Source organism: Lissotriton vulgaris, chromosome 3_1 (assembly GCF_964263255.1).
Source record: "Lissotriton vulgaris chromosome 3_1, aLisVul1.2, whole genome shotgun sequence".
In the NCBI taxonomy this organism is placed as follows: Eukaryota; Metazoa; Chordata; class Amphibia; order Caudata; family Salamandridae; genus Lissotriton; species Lissotriton vulgaris.
In genome coordinates, this window is record NC_141689.1 from 2067467912 (window position 1) to 2067494516 (window position 26605).

The 26605-nt window shown below is 45.3% G+C and overlaps 1 protein-coding gene across 2 annotated transcripts in view; it reads right to left on the bottom strand.

The window, feature by feature from the left end:
• The window catches only part of TUSC3 (tumor suppressor candidate 3), a 1509257-nt gene that overhangs the window by 286446 nt on the left and 1196206 nt on the right, over window positions 1-26605 (bottom strand). For both annotated transcript variants that reach the window (XM_086963342.1, XM_086963341.1), the window contains exon 8: window positions 26085-26159. In XM_086963342.1, coding sequence (XP_086819468.1) covers window positions 26085-26159 — 75 coding nt within the window. The remainder of the gene's footprint in view (window positions 1-26084; window positions 26160-26605) is intronic.

A 26605-nucleotide genomic window follows, 5' to 3' on the forward strand; every position in this document is an offset into this window, starting at 1 on the left:
TAAGCACGGGCTAGGCCCGATTACTTTTAATGATTACTGGATTCGGTATACTAAGAAGGATGGTGTCCTTAGTTGGCCACCTCATGGTAGCTTTGAGACTCCAATCTTAGATAATCTAGAGGCTAAATTATTTGCGAAAAAGTTAAGGCCGGCCATGTTTGATGCCTTTCGGTTGTGGCGTAAAGAAGCCCGACAGAAAGAAATCAGACAGACTAAACGAAGTCAGAGAGATGGTGTTGCTACCATTGTAAAGAAAGCAGAGCAGTTTCAGCGTGATAAGGAAAAGGAAGTGTTCGATAGGCTACAGCGTATGTCCATAGATAAATGCTATCCTGCTTTGCCTACGGAGTCGGATAAGAAGGAAGAACCAGTTGAGGATTCTCTAATGTCTTATCTTCTGAAGTCGCCACCTCCGTATGTACAGGGTACCGCTGCTCCAGTGGTTCCCCCTGTACCTGTTCCACCACCTGTTCTTCAGCCTGTTCCTCAACCTGCACCCGTTCTTCCGACTGTTCCTGCTCCCTTACCCACTGCTATTCCCACTTCTCCTCCACTTCCGCATACTCCTGCTCCCGCTACTGTTCCTGCTCTACTAACTCCTGCTGTTGCTTCTGTTTCTACCCCTTCTCTTGTTAGTCCCTTGTGCTATACTTCTTCAGCTACTCGTAGTCGTACTTCTCCTGTTGCGGCTAACTTCTTTCATTCTCTCAGACCTGTTCTTGGGTCCGCTGGTTCAGATGGTCCTCAGAGACGTAGTCAGCTTCCTGGTAACAGGGAACGCGCTTCGCTATATAATATGGCGATGGGTTGGATGACACACCCTCTTAGAAATCCACCACGTGTTGTACTCGATACGTTCTGTCAATTTAATATACCAACCCAAAGATTTGTGTTCGAAGAAATGTGTAAGGTCCTTCGCGATCAGATATCGGCCGATGCACCTGACGAGGTGTTGACCGCCTTGTCTGATCTACAGCTTCAGTTCTCGAATGGACTGATAGTGGATACCAACGTTCGACGTGCTGTTGAGCGGTTGTTATCTTTTCGTCCCACTCCTATACCTCAGGCTTTGTTTGTTGAGGACGTTGAGAGACAGTTAGATGCGTCTGGTCAGTTTCCCATGCGTGAAGTTCCACCAGTGTGGATGCCAGGCGATGCTAATGCTGTTCCCATTATTCTGCCACATTTCCAGAGAGTATGGATTCATCTCCCGTGGAAACGATCAGAAGTGTTGCAGGTGAAGCAATCTTTGCCTGACCCTCGCAAAAATCCTGCAGGGTATTATAAAGAGTTATCGCAGCTTGTAGATGCTACGATAATGAATCTTGCCGATATTGATATGCTGTTTGGCAATGTCGTACCGCAACCGGTCTGGGCTAAGATTCGTCAGGAAAACCATCCTAACGAATTGGGCGGTGATTGGGCTGCCCTTATAGCGGCTGATGGGTTGCAAACCGGTGGTGCTAAACCCGAGCAGTTGATTGCTGCTCTCCCTCAGAGAATAATTGCATTAATGAAAACTCTTATGCCAGCTATGAGGGTGAATTGGGACAAATTGTCAGCTTGTAAGCAGAAAAAGGACGAGAGTGTCTCCGACTTCTTTACGAGATTCGAGGAGGCATTCATCGACCATAGTGGTCAGGATATGGGTACTGAGGGTGGTCAACGGTTGTTCGTGGATAAATGTGTCTCTAACTTGTTGCCTGACTTGGGCAGTAAGTTGAAAAACTCTGAAAGTGCGTGGGCCGTTTCTACTTCGGCTCAAATATTGGCTACAGCACAATATTATGAGAATAGAGAGAAAGAAGAAAACAACCGTGCTGATAAAAAGACGAAAGAGCTTAAAACTAAAGTGTTGTTACAGAAAGCGTATCCTCCACGTTCGAATCAGAATGCTTCGCAACAAAATAGATCGCAGTCGCAATCTAATCGACCACAATCTAGAAATGACTCCTCTTCCCAAAGATCCTCTTTAGGGTACAATCAGTGTGCCTATTGTAGACAGGAGGGTCATATAAAATTCAATTGTCCTGTTTTAAACGACCGTAATAGTGGTAATTTCTCTAGAGGAGGTCGTGGTGGTTCACAACAGACATCACGCGGTAGGGGTCGCGGTGCTCAAAATGATTTCAGATAACCAATCAAATTCTAATAACTGTTTCGATCAACGTGGATCATCGCAAGGACGATCTGCGCAGTACAATGTAGACGATTATTACGTCGATCAGGGAACTGACGACAGTAATTACTAGGATAGCCATAGACAAGGAGAGGGAGTGGTATCAGTTCCGGTTGATCAGAGAGGGCCTTACGTCGCAGTTGCTACATCGGGCGTCGTTGAGCCTTTTCTGTTGGACACTGGTGCAGCGAAAAGTTCTATTATGCATTCGAAACTCCCTGGCGCACCTTTGTCTGGCTTAACAAATGTTTCCGTTGGATTCTCTGGCGCCCCCGTTAGCAATCCAGTTTCACGCCCTTTGCCTCTTACGATTGGGCCACGTGAGCTTGAAGCACCGTTGATTTTGACTACTGGTTGTGGTGAAAATCTCTTGGGTCTGGATTTGCTTAAACGTTTGTATGCAACTTTGTATTGTTCTCCTGCGGGTGTAAAGCTTATGTTGGGAGAGAGGGTTGTCTCTCCTATGTACTTATCTCTTTATAAGCTTCCACCGGAATTGAGTTCTCTTCCTGAGTCCTTATGGGCAACAGGTCCCAATGATGTGGGCCTGCTTGACATCTCCCCTTATGTTGTTCAGTTGAAATCTAATGTGCGATTGCCACGTATTCCCCAGTACCGTATCTCTCTTGATGGTGAACGAGCACTGTTAGCGATCATCTATGATTTGATCGACAAAGACGTTATTGAAGAGACCCGGGGAAACGTGTGCAACAGCCCTGTGCTGCCTATTTTAAAACGTACTGATCCTTCGAAACCACCTGTTTATCGTTTTGTTATCGATTTACGGGAGGTAAATAAAATTGTGATTCCTCAGTTCCCTGTTGTACCTGACATCACGGCGCTACTGACTCTGATTCCAGCATCTGCGTCTTGGTTTTCGGTGATCGATCTGAAGAATGCGTTCTTCAGCATCCCGATCGCAGAAGAGAGCAGAGACCTTTTCGGTTTCTCTCTTGGTGGGCGCAGCTTCCGGTTTAAACGCGCTCCTCAAGGCTACTGTGAGAGTCCATCGATTTACAGTCAAGCCTTGAAGGGTCAACTGGATGCGTTTACGTTGCCGGCTGGTACGGCCTTAATACAATATGTCGATGACTTATTGGTAGCTGCGGATACTCAGGACATTTGCAAGATTGCTACGGTGTCGTTGCTGCAACATCTCTGTGACTTACATCACAAGGTGTCACCTTCTAAACTCCAATATTGTTGCCAAGAAGTAACCTATCTAGGTCACTTATTGTCAAAGGAGGGAAGGCGGTTGACCCCAGAGAGAATTGCGGCGATTGCGCGAATGGCTGTGCCAACAACACAAAGAGATGTGCGTGCCTTTCTGGGTATCACGTCGTACTGCAGGCAATGGATTCCAAATTTTTCATTGCTAGCGAAACCATTGGTGGCTCTTACGTGCAAGGATGTTTCTACTCCTTTACCATGGACGGAAGAATGTCAGAAAAGTTTTTCTGAACTGCGTGACTCATTGTGTTCGGCTCCTGTGTTAGGTACTGCTGACTACAGTAAGCCATTCACGTTATATGTTCACGAGAGGGAAGGTTGTGCTTTGAGCGTCTTAACGCAACCTTTTGGTGGTAAGCAACGTCCATGTGCATATTTTTCCTCGACCTTGGACCCAGTAGCTAGAGCATTGCCGAGTTGTCTGAGAGCAACAGCGGCAGCTGCGGTGTCCATCCGACAATCAGCAGGATTGGTCATGGATAATATGCTTACGGTGATGGTTCCGCATGCAGTCGACACTCTTTTAAATCGTACGAAAACTCAGCACTTGACAAGTGCGAGGTTGTCCGGATACGAGTTGACGCTTCTGGCAAGTCATATTCAGATAAAACGTTGCAATGTTCTGAATCCGGCAACTTTGTTACCCATTAGTACAGAGTCAGATGAAATAGCAGCCCATGACTGCTATTTGCGAACAGAGGAGGAAACAAAAGGTCGAGTGGACCTTAAAAACACTCCGTTAGAAGATCCAGATGGAACACTGTATGTAGATGGTTCGTGTTTTAAATTGCCGAATGGTGATGTGACCACTGCGTATGCTGTTGTAACTTTGAGTACTGTTGTGGAAGCTGCGAGATTGAATCAGAATTCTGCCCAGGCTGCAGAGCTGATTGCCTTAACTAGAGCGTGTGTGTTAGCAAAAGATAAACGTGTGAATGTGTATACTGACAGTCAGTATGCATTTGGCGTCGCTCATAGCTTTGGACGATTGTGGAGAGAGAGAGGTTTTCTGACATCACATGGTACGAAGATTCAGCATGGCCAGCTTGTGAATGATCTTTTGGATGCACTTACGTTGCCTAAGCAGGTAGCGATTGTTAAATGTAGTGCACATCGTAAGGTGATGGATGATGTTGGTCGTGGTAATGCGTTTGCGGATGAGACTGCTAAGGAGACTGCCCGGAACCTTAGCACTCGAATGTATGTGACGAGCTCGGTTAGGTGGCCTGCAGAGTCGAGTATGTGTGAAGACACTATTGAGAGTGTGAAGGCGATACAAAATGAGGCCACTGAGACTGAAAAGAAGAAGTGGAATGAAAGTACGGGAAAGTTGGATGCGAATGGTTGTTGGATTGATTTGTCGGAACAGAAAAGATGGATGTTGCCGGATGCATATGTGCTGGCTGTTGTGACAATGGCACATGGGTTAGCACATATTAGCGTGAAAGGTATCTGCAAATTGTTGTCTCCTGTGTGGAAGAATGATGGTATCACGAAATGTGCTGAACGATTGGTTAAGAACTGTATGGTATGTATGTTGTACAATCCTGGTAAGGGAACCCCAACTCCTCCTGGTAGTTTTGCTCCCCCTTCGTGTCCCTTTGAGGTGATTCAATTAGACTTCATCCATATGGAGCGATGCAATAACTTGAAATACGTTTTGGTTGTGGTTTGCGCGTTCTCCCGATGGATTGAAGCCTATCCTCTCAAGGACAACACTGCTTTGTCAACGGCAAAAATCCTACTGAAGGAATACTTTCCTCGGTACGGAATGCCTCGGGTTGTATGGTCTGATAACGGAAGTGAGTTTGTGGGGAGTGTGATGAAGAGTGTGTGCAAAGGCCTTGGAATTAATCAAAAATTCCACAGCGCCAACCATCCCCAGTCAGCTGGTTTGGTTGAAGGGTATAATGGCACCCTTAAACTAAAACTAGCAAAGATTCAGGCTACGACTGGTCTTTCGTGGCCTGACGCTTTACCCTTAGCCTTACTATCAACAAGGGCAACCGTACACTCCCGAGTAGGGCTCAGTCCCTATGAAATAGTGTTCGGTCGTCCTGCAAATGTTTGGGGGGTCCCCAGACCGGGTGTGTTCTCTGATCTTGAGTACCCAATGTTGATTGACTATCTTCATGACTTGACTGCTAAACTGAGGTTAATTCACCAACAGGTTTACGAAGCACTGCCGACGCAGACGGAGGGTCCAGGCCACCAGCTCTAGCCTGGAGACTGGGTGGTTACCAGAAACTTTTCTCGGAAGAAGAATTTGGAGCCCAGGTTCACTGGACCCTACCAGGTCCTCCTTGCCACGAGAACTGCTGTTCGTCTAGAGGGTCGGAAAAACTGGGTGCATGCCACCCATACGAAGAAAGTCCCTATTCCGTTGCCGGCAGATTCGTGGGTGAGGAGAGGCATTGCATCAACTGAAACCGAAGGATTGCCGGCGTTTGTTCCTTTCAGCGACGCACAACTAGTTGGAGAATCCTCAGTGCAGCAGAAAGACATTGTTGAACATTTGTCATCAGAAGACTCAAGACCAGAACATTCAACTGATCAACAGAACGCTGTCTCTTCAACGGATCCTTTGTTTGACGAACAGACACGTCCTGGGAAAACTCGATATTTTTTGCGACCCCGCACTAAAGACTAATAAAAAGATCCTGTTCTGTCCCTTGACAACTGCATTATCCCGTTTTCCACGATCAGTCTGAACACCTGTATCATTGTAATTATTCTTGTACATATTGAAGGTTTTTTTTTTCCTACGTATTTTTGCTTCCACAGCTGAGAGACATTGCATATATATTATAAATAAAGGCCGTAGGGCCGCGCGCGTATTTCTTTCTGGTTAGTAGGTCTTGACGCTAGGTTAAAGACCGTCGGTTCCTGGGAACTCCTGGGAATTGACTACTGCTACACAGAACGAAGTGCGTCAAGAAACGTTGCGGACGGTCATAGGGGATGGCGTTTTCAAAGCTGATGGATGTGGAAAGAGCACAGGCACAAAGATTTGAGCTACAGCGACTTAGTCGTACGAAATGCTTTATGTTTCAGATATTTGTATTGCTTTTGATTGTTTCTGCATTTTTGGCGGGTGGGGTATACTATATGATGTCGTACTTCTTATCTTCTGCCATACCTACACCTACTCCTACTTCTGATTCTAAAATTACCTCCACTGCATCTCCTCATTCTTTCCATCTCTTACCCGAACACGAGCAGGCTAGACGTGCAGAATTTCGCAATAATTCCTTTATTCAGCTCCTTCACCAGCACCAGTTAGTGGTTAACACTACTAATTGTTGGGTGTGTGGGTTGATGCCACATACCACAGATAAGGGAATTCCATATTTGGTTTTGCCGTACAGTTCCCAGGGTTCTGCTCGAGCATTTCAAACAATGTTTCGAAGCGCACTAGGTTTCCACCCCATTCGAGAACCACGTTCTCCCTACTCTGGCCCTGGCTCGTATCAAAAGCCTTTGTCTATAGCGATAGAGGATTTAGATAGCGATATCTATGATCCCTCGCTTATTCCCGAAGAAGAGGTACAAGCCTGTAGGGTTCTGAGTAGAGGCGAGTATAGTGTGTTCACTAGTGAAAAACAGCTTAAAAGCTCGCCCCCGATATGGGTCGTACCCCACATTGGTAATTTCTGTCTAATAGGTCGTGGCCGAAGATCGAAAGCCCGACTTGGAGAGAGTGCTTGCACTGAAAATTACATATTGCCGATGGTCTCGTCCCCTGTGTTTCTGGCTGCCAAGGGTACATATTTTATCTGTCACGATCGTGCGTATGCATGGTTGCCCTTCGACTTTGTGGGCTCATGTTTTATCGCAAATTTGTTGCCTCCGACGTTCACTGTAGATGCAGATTATCACAAGACTAGAGTTGTGAGAGGCGTAATTAACGAAGAGGACACTGCCGGTCAAGAGGCAGGAGACTTTTTCAAGGGTTTCCTCCCGTTTTGGCGGCCTATGATTAATAGTAGGAACCTGAGACAGTTGACTCGAGTGGTGGAATCGACAGCTAATATTACTGCCAGTGCCCTTGGTAATATCACCACAGAACTTCAGGCGGATAGACTTATGACGTTACAAAACCGTATGGTTTTAGACGTGATCTTAGCAGATCGAGGTGGGGTATGCAAGGTGATCCATTCGAGCTGCTGTATTTTCATTCCTGATAATGCTCCGACTGTTTATCAAGCCATCTCAAAGTTGCATAAAATCTCTGAGTCCATACACGTGGACGTAGGGGGTTGGACGCTACTTGGGTGGTTTTGGGGCCTAATGTCGACTTGGGGTTGGAAGATTCTGATGATTATCGGAGTTGTTGTGGCGTTCCTGTTCACGTGCTGCCTTTGCGTGCAGTGTGGCCCTGCCTTATGTGGCCTTTGTGCTACAACGTGTATAAGACAGCTGCCTGTTACCAAAGAAGCTCGATTGGACAGAGCTATGTTACTGCAACATCTAGATGGTCTGATGAATATCGAGTATGATTCCGACTAGTGCTTGCCTACATGAGGGCAAAAGGAGCGTCTGAGGTTCCGTGACAATTGTAAGTGATGTTTTTGACTCGCACGAATATGGTCAAGTCTGGTATCTATGAACCGCAAATGACGAGTTTAGTGGGTGTATGCAGTTTCGCTGTGCTAACCTAAACCGTTCGTCTGTTATGTGGGTTATTCTATTTGTGCCCACGGGTTCCATCTTAGATACGGCATCCATTTTGTCTCTTGCCCTCAAGTAGTCAGCGAACGGACGCTGTCCGCTTCGCGACCCTGGGATTCCCGAGAGATGTATGGAAGACACATGTCCTTTGAAACTGTCTTTATGATGAGGGGGGTGATACTATAAGGCAAATGGCCCCGCTTGAGGCTCATCTTGCCGTGCCGGTCTATTGTCTCAGCCGTGCATCTCATTAGGCACGTCCCTTTGATGCCAGTAGCTCGTGTTTCCCGATACCTCCCCTCTTACACCCTTTTCCAATTTCCCACTGTCTCCATCTTCCTCCGCACCTGTCCTTGTTCTTTCTTCGATCTGTTTTGCTGCTGATTGGAATGCACTAATGGTGGGAAGATGGGTTTTTACAGTTGGGAACCACCAAATGTTTCTGCACTTATGTTCCGGACCTCGAATGTATCAAAGAGACCAAAGCGACCCCTCTGAGGGATAATTATGGGAACCAAGCCATAAACCTTCGTGTACCATGTAAACCTATGGGCGAATTGTGTATAAAAGGAGCGATCCACAGAACCAATTTGAAGCAGTCTCCACAAGTAGCACGCGTTGTACTTGCCGTGATTTCTGTGTTCCCTGCAGTAAATAAAGCTCGAATCTTTGACGCCGAAGGAAGTGTCCCGTGTCTCTGTCACTTGTACGCCGGAGCAGGTTACCCACAAAGGTTTCAGGTGTTGTTCCCTGGCACCGCTGGGTCTTAAATAACCCAGTCCTTCAGTTGGCGCCCAACGTGGGGCTGCATCAGTGGTACCGGTCCAAGCCCGACGATCGTGAGGAACTTCGTGTGAAATCTCCGAGGGAAGGTGCACTCCGCTTCATCGATCCTGTTGTCGAAATAAGTGGCCCGAAGACTTTTCCCGCGAAGATTCCCGCCTCCTGACGGCTGCGACGGACTGCTGCCCTGACTGTAGACCTGTTTTGGCGCCTGGCGTAGACCTTGGTATAGCGAGACGATTGACGGGCCTTCCTGGTGACGCCATCGATCTTTGAGTTAAGTATTTGTGGGTCGCTCCCAGAGTTCTTGGTTGTGGTTACTTAGTTGTTGCATGGTTCCATTGCATTTGTGGTTCTTGGTACTTTGTTGTGATATTTGACGACTGCAGACGCCAAAAACCGAGGGTTTTTGCTCTTTGCTGGGACTTGGTAAATCCCGTAACCCTTGAAGTTTGTGAAACTCGGCTAGTGTGCAAGATGCCTGGTCACAGTACTTTGTTTAGTTGTTTCAGACGTTGTGGTACGGATTCCCGACTGGAGGACTCGTGTCCGATACCTCCGGTTGGAACTCCAACTTATGAACTGTACAGTAAGCACGGGCTAGGCCCGATTACTTTTAATGATTACTGGATTCGGTATACTAAGAAGGATGGTGTCCTTAGTTGGCCACCTCATGGTAGCTTTGAGACTCCAATCTTAGATAATCTAGAGGCTAAATTATTTGCGAAAAAGTTAAGGCCGGCCATGTTTGATGCCTTTCGGTTGTGGCGTAAAGAAGCCCGACAGAAAGAAATCAGACAGACTAAACGAAGTCAGAGAGATGGTGTTGCTACCATTGTAAAGAAAGCAGAGCAGTTTCAGCGTGATAAGGAGGATAAGGAAAAGGAAGTGTTCGATAGGCTACAGCGTATGTCCATAGATAAATGATATCCTGCTTTGCCTACGGAGTCGGATAAGAAGGAAGAACCAGTTGAGGATTCTCTAATGTCTTATCTTCTGAAGTCGCCACCTCCGTATGTACAGGGTACCGCTGCTCCAGTGGTTCCCCCTGTACCTGTTCCACCACCTGTTCTTCAGCCTGTTCCTCAACCTGCACCCGTTCTTCCGACTGTTCCTGCTCCCTTACCCACTGCTATTCCCACTGCTCCTCCACTTCCACATACTCCTGCTCCCGCTACTGTTCCTGCTCTACTAACTCCTGCTGTTGCTTCTGTTTCTACCCCTTCTCTTGTTAGTCCCTTGTGCTATACTTCTTCAGCTACTCGTAGTCGTACTTCTCCTGTTGCGGCTAACTTCTTTCATTCTCTCAGACCTGTTCTTGGGTCCGCTGGTTCAGATGGTCCTCAGAGACGTAGTCAGCTTCCTGGTAACAGGGAACGCGCTTCGCTATATAATATGGCGATGGGTTGGATGACACACCCTCTTAGAAATCCACCACGTGTTGTACTCGATACGTTCTGTCAATTTAATATACCAACCCAAAGATTTGTGTTCGAAGAAATGTGTAAGGTCCTTCGCGATCAGATATCGGCCGATGCACCTGACGAGGTGTTGACCGCCTTGTCTGATCTACAGCTTCAGTTCTCGAATGGACTGATAGTGGATACCAACGTTCGACGTGCTGTTGAGCGGTTGTTATCTTTTCGTCCCACTCCTATACCTCAGGCTTTGTTTGTTGAGGACGTTGAGAGACAGTTAGATGCGTCTGGTCAGTTTCCCATGCGTGAAGTTCCACCAGTGTGGATGCCAGGCGATGCTAATGCTGTTCCCATTATTCTGCCACATTTCCAGAGAGTATGGATTCATCTCCCGTGGAAACGATCAGAAGTGTTGCAGGTGAAGCAATCTTTGCCTGACCCTCGCAAAAATCCTGCAGGGTATTATAAAGAGTTATCGCAGCTTGTAGATGCTACGATAATGAATCTTGCCGATATTGATATGCTGTTTGGCAATGTCGTACCGCAACCGGTCTGGGCTAAGATTCGTCAGGAAAACCATCCTAATGAATTGGGCGGTGATTGGGCTGCCCTTATAGCGGCTGATGGGTTGCAAACCGGTGGTGCTAAACCCGAGCAGTTGATTGCTGCTCTCCCTCAGAGAATAATTGCATTAATGAAAACTCTTATGCCAGCTATGAGGGTGAATTGGGACAAATTGTCAGCTTGTAAGCAGAAAAAGGACGAGAGTGTCTCCGACTTCTTTACGAGATTCGAGGAGGCATTCATCGACCATAGTGGTCAGGATATGGGTACTGAGGGTGGTCAACGGTTGTTCGTGGATAAATTTGTCTCTAACTTGTTGCCTGACTTGGGCAGTAAGTTGAAAAACTCTGAAAGTGCGTGGGCCGTTTCTACTTCGGCTCAAATATTGGCTACAGCACAATATTATGAGAATAGAGAGAAAGAAGAAAACGACCGTGCTGATAAAAAGACGAAAGAGCTTAAAACTAAAGTTTTGTTACAGCAAGCGTATCCTCCACGTTCGAATCAGAATGCTTCGCAACAAAATAGATCGCAGTCGCAATCTAATCGACCACAATCTAGAAATGACTCCTCTTCCCAAAGATCCTCTTTAGGGTACAATCAGTGTGCCTATTGTAGACAGGAGGGTCATATAAAATTCAATTGTCCTGTTTTAAACGACCGTAATAGTGGTAATTTCTCTAGAGGAGGTCGTGGTGGTTCACAACAGACATCACGCGGTAGGGGTCGCGGTGCTCAAAATGATCGTTCAGATAACCAATCAAATTCTAATAACTGTTTCGATCAACGTGGATCATCGCAAGGACGATCTGCGCAGTACAATGTAGACGATTATTACGTCGATCAGGGAACTGACGACAGTAATTACTAGGATAGCCATAGACAAGGAGAAGGAGTGGTATCAGTTCCGGTTGATCAGAGAGGGCCTTACGTCGCAGTTGCTACATCGGGCGTCGTTGAGCCTTTTCTGTTGGACACTGGTGCAGCGAAAAGTTCTATTATGCATTCGAAACTCCCTGGCGCACCTTTGTCTGGCTTAACAAATGTTTCCGTTGGATTCTCTGGCGCCCCCGTTAGCAATCCAGTTTCACGCCCTTTGCCTCTTACGATTGGGCCACGTGAGCTTGAAGCACCGTTGATTTTGACTACTGGTTGTGGTGAAAATCTCTTGGGTCTGGATTTGCTTAAACGTTTGTATGCAACTTTGTATTGTTCTCCTGCGGGTGTAAAGCTTACGTTGGGAGAGAGGGTTGTCTCTCCTATGTACTTATCTCTTGATAAGCTTCCACCGGAATTGAGTTCTCTTCCTGAGTCCTTATGGGCAACAGGTCCCAATGATGTGGGCCTGCTTGACATCTCCCCTTATGTTGTTCAGTTGAAATCTAATGTGCGATTGCCACGTATTCCCCAGTACCGTATCTCTCTTGATGGTGAACGAGCACTGTTAGCGATCATCTATGATTTGATCGACAAAGACGTTATTGAAGAGACCCGGGGAAACGTGTGCAACAGCCCTGTGCTGCCTATTTTAAAACGTACTGATCCTTCGAAACCACCTGTTTATCGTTTTGTTATCGATTTACGGGAGGTAAATAAAATTGTGATTCCTCAGTTCCCTGTTGTACCTGACATCACGGCGCTACTGACTCTGATTCCAGCATCTGCGTCTTGGTTTTCGGTGATCGATCTGAAGAATGCGTTCTTCAGCATCCCGATCGCAGAAGAGAGCAGAGACCTTTTCGGTTTCTCTCTTGGTGGGCGCAGCTTCCAGTTTAAACGCGCTCCTCAAGGCTACTGTGAGAGTCCATCGATTTACAGTCAAGCCTTGAAGGGTCAACTGGATGCGTTTACGTTGCCGGCTGGTACGGCCTTAATACAATATGTCGATGACTTATTGGTAGCTGCGGATACTCAGGACATTTGCAAGATTGCTACGGTGTCGTTGCTGCAACAGCTCTGTGACTTACATCACAAGGTGTCACCTTCTAAACTCCAATATTGTTGCCAAGAAGTAACCTATCTAGGTCACTTATTGTCAAAGGAGGGAAGGCGGTTGACCCCAGAGAGAATTGCGGCGATTGCGCGAATGGCTGTGCCAACAACACAAAGAGATGTGCGTGCCTTTCTGGGTATCACGTCGTACTGCAGGCAATGGATTCCAAATTTTTCATTGCTAGCGAAACCATTGGTGGCTCTTACGTGCAAGGATGTTTCTACTCCTTTACCATGGACGGAAGAATGTCAGAAAAGTTTTTCTGAACTGCGTGACTCATTGTGTTCGGCTCCTGTGTTAGGTACTGCTGACTACAGTAAGCCATTCACGTTATATGTTCACGAGAGGGAAGGTTGTGCTTTGAGCGTCTTAACGCAACCTTTTGGTGGTAAGCAACGTCCATGTGCATATTTTTCCTCGACCTTGGACCCAGTAGCTAGAGCATTGCCGAGTTGTCTGAGAGCAACAGCGGCAGCTGCGGTGTCCATCCGACAATCAGCAGGATTGGTCATGGATAATATGCTTACGGTGATGGTTCCGCATGCAGTCGACACTCTTTTAAATCGTACGAAAACTCAGCACTTGACAAGTGCGAGGTTGTCCGGATACGAGTTGGCGCTTCTGGCAAGTCATATTCAGATAAAACGTTGCAATGTTCTGAATCCGGCAACTTTGTTACCCATTAGTACAGAGTCAGATGAAATAGCAGCCCATGACTGCTATTTGCGAACAGAGGAGGAAACAAAAGGTCGAGTGGACCTTAAAAACACTCCGTTAGAAGATCCAGATGGAACACTGTATGTAGATGGTTCGTGTTTTAAATTGCCGAATGGTGATGTGACCACTGCGTATGCTGTTGTAACTTTGAGTACTGTTGTGGAAGCTGCGAGATTGAATCAGAATTCTGCCCAGGCTGCAGAGCTGATTGCCTTAACTAGAGCGTGTGTGTTAGCAAAAGATAAACGTGTGAATGTGTATACTGACAGTCAGTATGCATTTGGCGTCGCTCATAGCTTTGGACGATTGTGGAGAGAGAGAGGTTTTCTGACATCACATGGTACGAAGATTCAGCATGGCCAGCTTGTGAATGATCTTTTGGATGCACTTACGTTGCCTAAGCAGGTAGCGATTGTTAAATGTAGTGCACATCGTAAGGTGATGGATGATGTTGGTCGTGGTAATGCGTTTGCGGATGAGACTGCTAAGGAGACTGACCGGAACCTTAGCACTCGAATGTATGTGACGAGCTCGGTTAGGTGGCCTGCAGAGTCGAGTATGTGTGAAGACACTATTGAGAGTGTGAAGGCGATACAAAATGAGGCCACTGAGACTGAAAAGAAGAAGTGGAATGAAAGTACGGGAAAGTTGGATGCGAATGGTTGTTGGATTGATTTGTCGGAACAGAAAAGATGGATGTTGCCGGATGCATATGTGCTGGCTGTTGTGACAATGGCACATGGGTTAGCACATATTAGCGTGAAAGGTATCTGCAAATTGTTGTCTCCTGTGTGGAAGAATGATGGTATCACGAAATGTGCTGAACGATTGGTTAAGAACTGTATGGTATGTATGTTGTACAATCCTGGTAAGGGAACCCCAACTCCTCCTGGTAGTTTTGCTCCCCCTTCGTGTCCCTTTGAGGTGATTCAATTAGACTTCATCCATATGGAGCGATGCAATAACTTGAAATACGTTTTGGTTGTGGTTTGCGCGTTCTCCCGATGGATTGAAGCCTATCCTCTCAAGGACAACACTGCTTTGTCAACGGCAAAAATCCTACTGAAGGAATACTTTCCTCGGTACGGAATGCCTCGGGTTGTATGGTCTGATAACGGAAGTGAGTTTGTGGGGAGTGTGATGAAGAGTGTGTGCAAAGGCCTTGGAATTAATCAAAAATTCCACAGCGCCAACCATCCCCAGTCAGCTGGTTTGGTTGAAGGGTATAATGGCACCCTTAAACTAAAACTAGCAAAGATTCAGGCTACGACTGGTCTTTCGTGGCCTGACGCTTTACCCTTAGCCTTACTATCAACAAGGGCAACCGTACACTCCCGAGTAGGGCTCAGTCCCTATGAAATAGTGTTCGGTCGTCCTGCAAATGTTTGGGGGGTCCCCAGACCGGGTGTGTTCTCTGATCTTGAGTACCCAATGTTGATTGACTATCTTCATGACTTGACTGCTAAACTGAGGTTAATTCACCAACAGGTTTACGAAGCACTGCCGACGCAGACGGAGGGTCCAGGCCACCAGCTCCAGCCTGGAGACTGGGTGGTTACCAGAAACTTTTCTCGGAAGAAGAATTTGGAGCCCAGGTTCACTGGACCCTACCAGGTCCTCCTTGCCACGAGAACTGCTGTTCGTCTAGAGGGTCGGAAAAACTGGGTGCATGCCACCCATACGAAGAAAGTCCCTATTCCGTTGCCGGCAGATTCGTGGGTGAGGAGAGGCATTGCATCAACTGAAACCGAAGGATTGCCGGCGTTTGTTCCTTTCAGCGACGCACAACTAGTTGGAGAATCCTCAGTGCAGCAGAAAGACATTGTTGAACATTTGTCATCAGAAGACTCAAGACCAGAACATTCAACTGATCAACAGAACGCTGTCTCTTCAACGGATCCTTTGTTTGACGAACAGACACGTCCTGGGAAAACTCGATATTTTTTGCGACCCCGCACTAAAGACTAATAAAAAGATCCTGTTCTGTCCCTTGACAACTGCATTATCCCGTTTTCCACGATCAGTCTGAACACCTGTATCATTGTAATTATTCTTGTACATATTGAAGGTTTTTTTTTTTCCTACGTATTTTTGCTTCCACAGCTGAGAGACATTGCATATATATTATAAATAAAGGCCGTAGGGCCGCGCGCGTATTTCTTTCTGGTTAGTAGGTCTTGACGCTAGGTTAAAGACCGTCGGTTCCTGGGAACTCCTGGGAATTGACTACTGCTACACAGAACGAAGTGCGTCAAGAAACGTTGCGGACGGTCATAGGGGATGGCGTTTTCAAAGCTGATGGATGTGGAAAGAGCACAGGCACAAAGATTTGAGCTACAGCGACTTAGTCGTACGAAATGCTTTATGTTTCAGATATTTGTATTGCTTTTGATTGTTTCTGCATTTTTGGCGGGTGGGGTATACTATATGATGTCGTACTTCTTATCTTCTGCCATTCCTACACCTACTCCTACTTCTGATTCTAAAATTACCTCCACTGCATCTCCTCATTCTTTCCATCTCTTACCCGAACACGAGCAGGCTAGACGTGCAGAATTTCGCAATAATTCCTTTATTCAGCTCCTTCACCAGCACCAGTTAGTGGTTAACACTACTAATTGTTGGGTGTGTGGGTTGATGCCACATACCACAGATAAGGGAATTCCATATTTGGTTTTGCCGTACAGTTCCCAGGGTTCTGCTCGAGCATTTCAAACAATGTTTCGAAGCGCACTAGGTTTCCACCCCATTCGAGAACCACGTTCTCCCTACTCTGGCCCTGGCTCGTATCAAAAGCCTTTGTCTATAGCGATAGAGGATTTAGATAGCGATATCTATGATCCCTCGCTTATTCCCGAAGAAGAGGTACAAGCCTGTAGGGTTCTGAGTAGAGGCGAGTATAGTGTGTTCACTAGTGAAAAACAGCTTAAAAGCTCGCCCCCGATATGGGTCGTACCCCACATTGGTAATTTCTGTCTAATAGGTCGTGGCCGAAGATCGAAAGCCCGACTTGGAGAGAGTGCTTGCACTGAAAATTACATATTGCCGATGGTCTCGTCCCCTGTGTTTCTGGCTGCCAAGGGTACATATTTTATCTGTCACGATCGTGCGTATGCATGGTTGCCCTTCGACTTTGTGGGCTCATGTTTTATCGCAAATTTGTTGCCTCCGACGTTCACTGTAGATGCAGATTATCACAAGACTAGAGTTGTGAGAGGCGTAATTAACGAAGAGGACACTGCCGGTCAAGAGGCAGGAGACTTTTTCAAGGGTTTCCTCCCGTTTTGGCGGCCTATGATTAATAGTAGGAACCTGAGACAGTTGACTCGAGTGGTGGAATCGACAGCTAATATTACTGCCAGTGCCCTTGGTAATATCACCACAGAACTTCAGGCGGATAGACTTATGACGTTACAAAACCGTATGGTTTTAGACGTGATCTTAGCAGATCGAGGTGGGGTATGCAAGGTGATCCATTCGAGCTGCTGTATTTTCATTCCTGATAATGCTCCGACTGTTTATCAAGCCATCTCAAAGTTGCATAAAATCTCTGAGTCCATACACGTGGACGTAGGGGGTTGGACGCTACTTGGGTGGTTTTGGGGCCTAATGTCGACTTGGGGTTGGAAGATTCTGATGATTATCGGAGTTGTTGTGGCGTTCCTGTTCACGTGCTGCCTTTGCGTGCAGTGTGGCCCTGCCTTATGTGGCCTTTGTGCTACAACGTGTATAAGACAGCTGCCTGTTACCAAAGAAGCTCGATTGGACAGAGCTATGTTACAGCAACATCTAGATGGTCTGATGAATATCGAGTATGATTCCGACTAGTGCTTGCCTACATGAGGGCAAAAGGAGCGTCTGAGGTTCCGTGACAATTGTAAGTGATGTTTTTGACTCGCACGAATATGGTCGAGTCTGGTATCTATGAACCGCAAATGACGAGTTTAGTGGGTGTATGCAGTTTCGCTGTGCTAACCTAAACCGTTCGTCTGTTATGTGGGTTATTCTATTTGTGCCCACGGGTTCCATCTTAGATACGGCATCCATTTTGTCTCTTGCCCTCAAGTAGTCAGCGAACGGACGCTGTCCGCTTCGCGACCCTGGGATTCCCGAGAGATGTATGGAAGACACATGTCCTTTGAAACTGTCTTTATGATGAGGGGGGTGATACTATAAGGCAAATGGCCCCGCTTGAGGCTCATCTTGCCGTGCCGGTCTATTGTCTCAGCCGTGCATCTCATTAGGCACGTCCCTTTGATGCCAGTAGCTCGTGTTTCCCGATACCTCCCCTCTTACACCCTTTTCCAATTTCCCACTGTCTCCATCTTCCTCCGCACCTGTCCTTGTTCTTTCTTCGATCTGTTTTGCTGCTGATTGGAATGCACTAATGGTGGGAAGATGGGTTTTTACAGTTGGGAACCACCAAATGTTTCCGCACTTATGTTCCGGACCTCGAATGTATCAAAGAGACCAAAGCGACCCCTCTGAGGGATAATTATGGGAACCAAGCCATAAACCTTCGTGTACCATGTAAACCTATGGGCGAATTGTGTATAAAAGGAGCGATCCACAGAACCAATTTGAAGCAGTCTCCACAAGTAGCACGCGTTGTACTTGCCGTGATTTCTGTGTTCCCTGCAGTAAATAAAGCTCGAATCTTTGACGCCGAAGGAAGTGTCCCGTGTCTCTGTCACTTGTACGCCGGAGCAGGTTACCCACGAAGGTTTCAGGTGTTGTTCCCTGGCACCGCTGGGTCTTAAATAACCCAGTCCTTCATGACATGCGTAAAATTACATTCTGTAAGTTGTAATTTTAAGTAGCTTGCACCGTGACTTATCAGGCAACAAGGCCTTGCTTAGCGATGACTCATACATATTTACAAAGGAGGTTTAGACCTTTCTAAAGGGTAAATTTGACAGATCGAATCGGCAGTTTATACACTGCAGAGTCAGGTAGCAATGACTGGCCTGGAGACATGCTTTACAGTGCTTCTGTAGTGGATGGCACAATGAGTACTGCAGCCCATAGTAGCATAGAATTTACAGGCCCTGGATACATGCAGTACCATATGATAGAGACTAATGAGTAAATCAAATGTGCCAATGAAATTATGCCAATTTCAGTAGGTTTTAAGGGAGAAAAGTGTGCAAAGTCTTAAAGCCAACAAGAACAGTCTGGCACAAATCTGATGGAATGGCACACAAAATATGGTTATTTCCAACCACTGATCTGTTGATATATTAAACTGTGCATACTCTTTGGACGTTTACAATGGGCTCAGGGGCTCTACTGAAACCAAGAACTGCTCCAACTAGTGTCACCCACCTGGGTGGACTTGGAATTTTACCGTGTCCAAAGAGATATGGCTGCAGCCCCTAGGCCTTTGAGCCACTGGACCTGATCTTAGGCTGCCTGCAGTGAGCTCTGGTCATAGGTACAGGCCTGGCCATTCACCAGCTTATATTCAATCATTCCAACCAAGCATGGCATTTGCTCGTTGGAACCATGCTGTGAGTTCAGGCTAAGAATAGTCTTTGCACCAACTTAAATTTTTCTGAGTGCAGGGATTGGTCTCTGGACATGCCTTACATGAGCTGTCGGCAACTGAACCAGCTGTGTATGGCCAAAGGTTATGGGCAGCATGCACATGGAACAGTGCTCAGCCAGTGGCTAGGACCTGCTCCAGCCAAAGTCCCACTAACCAAGCAACATATGTCTTCTGGCTGTGCCAAGTGGGCCTTGAGTACACTATCCCACACCTCTGAGAACACGTTGCATGGTGTTTAGCCAGGCACAGCAGCCTCTGGTCACACCTTGCCAAACTCTGTGCCTTAAATGCAAATGTGCAAAACTTTCAGCTCTGTATAGTGGGCCCTCGGTACAATGTCTGGCCATCCCACTAGCCATAGCGCTGGCTGCATGCAGCATTTGACCATGCACAGTGAGATCTTCATGTGATGACTAAAGAAGTCCCTGTTCCACCAAACCAGCTGTATGCAGCCGAAGAACTGTGCAGTGAGCTCAGAGAAGGATACCATTCAGTGTCCCACCATCATAAAACCAGGGTATAACATATGGCCATCCTGAGTGTGCTCGGGTTGTCTATCTCTCGCCTGCAGGTTGGCTGCTCGTGGCATTTGGATATGCACAATGAGCCTCTTGGCATAGGGCCTGGCTGACATCCATGCCATGTGTCAGCCCTCTTACGTATAGGTCTTTTGAGGTTCGAACTTGGGCTGGGTTTGTGAATCATGCAAAAAGCTTTTTCTTGTGGCTGTATATATGTACTATTCGTTGGTTGGTTGGTTAACAAATAATCCCAAATATGCTGACACACAAAGAAATAAAGGATTTATGAACACCGCCCTCTTGATTTTATGGGGGCTAGAATAAAGTTCAATGACCGCCCTCATGTCTTAGGAGGATGAGACGTCTTGGTATAGTCAGGACCGATAAGGGTGCAGCGAGTTTTGCATAAGCTAAGTGGTGTGTAGCAATCTCTTGACTACCTTGCACACCTGTGAAAGTAATTTCACACTTACAACTTGTTATTTTTTAACACAGGAGTAAGTGCTCTAATGAAGGAAATCATAACATTTGAGTGAGGGTTTGACATAGTACATGGTTCACTACCAGCACAATAGGACAATGTCATTGGGTGTTGCAAGATGAGTAGCATTTTCTGTTAATTTCAGTGACAATAGAGACGGTGTGCCGCCTCTTTTTAAAACCTCTATCTGTTCCACCTCAGATGTACACACTTGCTTGGCAATCATCAGATGCCATCCCATCTTCCAGCATCCTCAGTTTAGATAAGGAACAACAAGGGCCCAAGCTGCTCCACGCACTGTCCTGTAGACCCCAATTTACACTTTCCAGTATAACTGCTACATAGTGATCTGAGTTCTTATCCAGTTTCCCTAAGCTAAGCAGTCGTGCTTTTTATTTTAGTGAATTTATTTCCAAAGTACCCTTTCACTTTGCAAATACCAACTGAAATATATTCAGTGTTTCAAGTGCTGTATACACATAGGACAAAGGAAAGACTAAGCACAGTGGTGCTTTTTATTTTAGTGAATTTATTTCCAAAGTACCCTTTCACTTTGCAAATACCAACTGAAATATATTCAGTGTTTCAAGTGCTGTATACACATAGGACAAAGGAAAGACTTAGCACAACCCTCTGAGATACACTGTAAGAGAAAGTCATCATTTTGGCCCTGATCCCCTCCATTGTATGACTGATATTGGTGGTAAATGACTCTGACTGAGCCCTGGGCTCTGCTAACCAGGCCCCAGGCCAGTACTCCGATTAAAAAGGCATATGGTAATTAGGTGTAATTACAATTGGCACAGTCCACCTACCTGTAAGTCCCTAGCATTTGGTAAGGCATGTAGGTTTGGGGGCCCAGCAGCTTTGAGGCACTTAAATTTTCACTGCAGTGTTGCCTGCTGTCCTTTTAAAAGCAGCCCAGCTTTGCAAACTAGCTTTAAATTGAAATTCGACTTTGGATTTAAAGGTATTGAACTACCTTATTCTTACTTATCACTCACCAGTAAGGTCTACCCTATGGGCTCCCAGGGTAGGGTACCTGTAAAACTAAGCAGGGACATTTAAGAAAATGTTTTTTATGTGCCCTGGTGAGGGAAAAACTATCAATTTTGTTTTCCCTACTGTAGCACTTTAGCTCCATGGGCTAAGATGGGAATACTGCAATACAGGGAAATTATTGATAGGAGTGAGCTGAATAATATTTCAGTGACTTAAAATATTGGTAATGATAAATCCCACAACTTGCTACTGTTGAACATATCATAACTAATACAGAAAAGAAGTTATAGAACTTCCTTTCCTTGAGCCAAAATTCAGCTTTCTCGCAGCCTCCCCTAATTGGTCAGCCTTTACAGAATTAGCCAAACTGCTGTGATGAGGTGATAAGTGGCCTGCACAGAGGCAGAGGTTAACTGATGTGGGAGCTCTGCAGCTGCAGATAACAGTCCAGCAAGGGGGCTGGGTAAATCAAACTGTACTTCAAAGGGAGCAGGACAGTAAGGAATGCCAGCCGGGCCTCTTCCTTCGCCTCTGCTCCTCCCCCCCCCCACCCCAAGCTACCTTGCAGCCCCAGGAATGAAATTTGCAGGAGGTCTGGATTGGGAGTGTTAAGGGAAATGATCCACATGGATTGGCTCAGCCAGATCTTACTCCAAGGAGAGTAATTCTCCATCTTGAGTTTTAAAGTACAGTGCTTTGTGGGACAAGAATATGCCACACTTTGGAGACAGCTGTCATGCTTTTAGGTGGCACCCTTCACCATGTTAGTCAGGGGTGCTCCCTTGCTTGTTGTAATTATAATTGTATTTATATAGTGTTACCTACCCCTGATGAGGCGTGGAAGCTTATTTTTGGAGAGTAGCACGTTACTCCGGAACCCAAAAAGGATTAGTGGTGAATAACTATAGTGAGATGTTAAATTAATTTGAGCGGTAGATACGTTAGTCTGTTATTTGGATTGAAAAGGATAATGGAGGGATGGAAGAGGGAAGGGTTTGCATTTGCATTTGCATTTATATAGCGCTTGTTGTTGCCCCAGAACCATAGATAAATATGTGTGAGCTGCATAGCAACTCAGATCTGCTGTCCGAAACTACAAGGAGAAGAAGGACTGCTCTGCTGGAACCCAGGTCTGCACCCTAAAGGATTGCACTCTGAAGGACTGATTCTGCTGCACACCCGGAACTACAACCCTGAGGACTTTGCCTTGCTTCCAAAAGGACTAAGGAGTGGACTCCCTGAGAGCAACAGGTTAACAGAGCTCAACTGCACCATCTTCCCCAAGACATCCCACCCTGGTGTACCTCCATGGATTTTTAAGGATTTAGACAGGTACATTGTGGGAACTGTAGTCCTAACTGCCAAGGATTATCTCCGAGCTTTTAAATAAATGGGTTAATTTTTTGGAAACTTTGAACACACAAGAGGAACTTCAGGAAGGAGTTGCAGAAGTTTGGAGCAACTTCTGGAAAAAGCTCTACAGGTGACTGACCTGGTGACGAGAGTCAGGCCGCCGACGTTGAACCGATGCCAGCCTAGATTTCAGGTTTGGGTTTGGCCCACTGAAAGCTCTGGAGCTCAAGACTTCCAGTATTTCGATTTGAACGCACAAGAAGAACTTCAGGAAAAAGTTCCAGAAGTTTGGAGCAACTTTTGGAGAAAGCTGTATGGTTGACTGACTTGGTTACAAGAGTCAGGCTGCCGACGTTGAACCAAGACCTGCCTAGATTACAGGTTTGGGTTTGGCCAACTGAAAGCTCTGGAGCTCAAGATTTCCAGTATTTCACCAAGGCCTCTCACTGAGTCAAGCCGCCATGGTTGACTTGAATCCTGACTTCAAGAGGAGCCTCGCTCGACGACGAGCCAAAATCCACCAAACATTTTCTAAGTGGGAAGGTAATGTTTTTACAAGGGCTTAGTGTATCAGACCAGGGCTGCATTGCTGTCAGCCTCAAACTTTGACTCTGTTCCAGGCAAGCTATATGTCTTTAAGCACTAGGAAGTGTTTATTCTTTAAAAATTAATATCTCCAGTACCCTATATTGTTTTTTTGTCGTTTTGGTGTCATGTTAATAATACAAATATTCCCTGTTTTTATAAATTAGTAATGGATTTTAATTGTGTATTGTGTCTTACTTCATTAATGTAGTGGTGTTTTTTTTAATGTTTTACAAACCTGTCTCCTTAGATAAGCCTGCCTTCTCACTAAGAGCTAACAAGGATTGATCCAGGAGCAAATGTATTGCAACCTTGACTGGACCTTATATTATGTTAGTGGCCTTTTTTGCTAGTGGTAGGTGCACAGTTACGTCTAGCAATAATCCACCTTCCAACACACTGTAACAGGATGTAGTACACGGCTTTACACTAGATCATGATCATGGGTAGTACAAACTTTAGTTAAACAAAGAGAAAATATGGGATCGGAAGCATTGTTCCTGGTCTCCAAGGTTAAAACGATTATTATGTCTAAGAAGTGCAATCATAAAGGAAACTTACTTCAGTCGAATAGTGTAAAAAGACCTTCTAGACTCAATGTATAATTTAAACTTCCCTACTTTTTCCTAACCAAAATAGAGACCGGTTCTTTGCTGAACATATAGTGATGACCAGGATAGATTTTACAATATGTCATTACTGTTTCATATTGTATTTGAATTCCATACCTACCACCATCTCCTTTACTTAATGGAGAGTCAAAAGAACTGCGAGGGGTAGCTGGGCAGGGATTCATCATTATAGGCTTGAAACTTTGGCTTTGTCGCGGTCTAGCGCAACCAGATGTCCCAATAGGCGCATTAGGTGTCTCTGTGCTATGCCGTGCTAAATCTTTGAAAGTTCATCTCTCTGGTTCCCTACATTGGATTTTTGCTGGTTTTAAATGCTTTACATACCTGTCTCTGATGTTAGGCCTGCCTGATTGCAGCCAAGCTACCAAGGTTTGAACATAGGAATATCCTAAACTGCATATTTACCACTACTAATAATCTACTTTACAACAGAGAGGTAGGCCTAGAAATAGTGAAAAGTAATTCAGAGTTGTTTTCATTACCAGGACACTTAAAAGTACACGTTCAAAAGGTTTAGCATTGGCAAAAGGTTTATTTTGCCAGGTCGAAATGGCAGTTTAAAAAGGCAGGCCTGAGACAATATGTGTTACAGTCCCATGAGTATCATTTAATCTACAAGCCCTGGGTACCTGTAGAACCACTTTACTAGGGACTTATATGTAAATGTAATATGCCAATTGGGTTTAAGCCAATTTTACCATGTGTAAAAGACAGAGCACACGTACTTTAGCACTGGTTAGCAGTGGTAAAGTGTACAGAGTACTAAAGCCAACACACATGAGTCCAGCAAAACAGGAGGGGTGAAGGGAAAAGGTTTAGAGGACTACCACCCAAGGGTATAAGCTAAAGTAATTTCAGACTTAAAAGACTGATTTCACATCACATTATAGATTTCTATAGCAAGTCACTACTCATATGCCCTTGAGAGCCTGGTCAGGAAACTGGTATTGTAGTGAGGGTACATAGGCCCCGGGACCAAACACTTCCACTTTGCAACGTCTCATTTAATGTTGACATCTTTTAAAATTATGAATTTTTAACAAACATTTGCTTGTGCCCCATATGGTAAAATGGTCTGCTTACACTTAAACAGCTTCCTAGGCACATTATCAGGCCACGGAATACTTTGTACAGGGACTAGGTACACTGAGCAAAATGTTGGTGTTTATTTTTGTCTTCTTCAGCGATAGCTCTGGGTAGGTAAAATCAACAATGACAGCCGGACCAGAACTCAGGCACAGAACAACTGGGTAAAGTTAATTATATATAGTGGACCAAGCCTTTGTTTAGCCAGAGGAGAATTTTGATATGTTGTCAAGGTCGCCCCGTGACAGAATTCTAGCTGACCTGAATACCTTTACTATCCTGAGAAGGACGGCTACCTGTTCTACACCAAGACTGACTACCAGATGGCACATGCCAGTGGGTAAATAGGGAATTAGACCGCTCTTAAGTACATGGAGAGTTATACCGCTCTAAAGTATTCAGGCAAACCTGCACACACAGGGAAACGTTCTTAAATGCAGAGATTCAACTGAAGGTCAGATCACGTCAACTTTCCTTGTAGTTCCTATGCTGGTTTCTTTGCTCTCTTCCACAGTTCAACTGACTGTCAGTGAGTCCACCATTGACATTTTAAGATGATAAATTAGTTTGCCATTGGCAGGTTTCTGTAAACTAGTCCATAGCTCTCGCTGAAGTCAGTCACTTCCTCTTCCAAAACGCTTATTTAATTTTTCATTGTGTCACAGTGACAAGACTAAGCCCGGTGCACAGAAGTACATCTTGGGCAAATAAAATTACTTAAACACAATTGAACTCTTACAGTGGGAAACACACCAGCTCCAATTCATAAGGTACAAAGTCACTGAAACACAACATACACTGAACACATTCACACACGTGGTACTGGATTGTTGCAAGACCTTTTACCTCTGGTAAAGTCAACAACCAGCAGAAAAGTGTGCGCGCACACACACACACACACACACACACACCAACTGAAAGCAAAGACACATCGATAGCGTACGTCATTTATGCGGAATGTTTAAAGAATAGACTGCTATGCACCTACATAGGGAAAATCTAAGACCTGTGAACAACTCTTACACCGTTACCTCTTACAGCATTAGCTGGGAACTGTACGAATCGATCATCAAGAAGCCTAGGTACTCGGAGAAAAAACTATAGCTTGCAGGTGACAGGTCTCCCAACAACACAAGTAATCAAAAGCATTAGCAAACGGTCCACTAAACCAAACTGCAATGTGAAACAGAATGTAGCATTTTTACTTCAATATTGAGAGAGCAATGATCTCTGCAAAATTTCATATTAAACTACATTGACACGTTATGTGCTGGGTAATAGAATTACATAAAATCAGAAATGAGTAAACAAAGCCACTTACTTCTCCTCTTTCCTACATCTCCTTTGGAAGTTGCAGCTTCATTTAGGAGGACCATTCCCATGGTAATTGCAGCATCTGTATGTGTTGTCAAGGAAACCACTGCAATCTGGATTTCAAAAAAGGCACAACCCTGCATCTGTCGGCGTAGTAAAATTTTAATTTTCTCTGCACCAAATATGTCAAACTCGCTCTTTTCCATAATTTATGCACTTCAAATGTATGCAAAATGTAGACAATACAAAACCTTTGAATATCAGGATAATTTTCCCCATGTAATTTACATACACTTATCTATTTTTCAGGTGTCTGAAACAGTTACAAGTAGTTTATTTTAATTAATAAAACCAATAACAAGCCAACATTTTTAGAACAGGTTAAAAGGCCTCAGACAGTCCAATGGAAGAGCTGGTAATTGTATAAACTGTATGGAAATACAGAGATTACATTTTTCTAAACAGCAATAGTTGAATAAACTGAGTTTTTCTTTGCTACATTTCCATACTCTAGATGACGAGGTAACA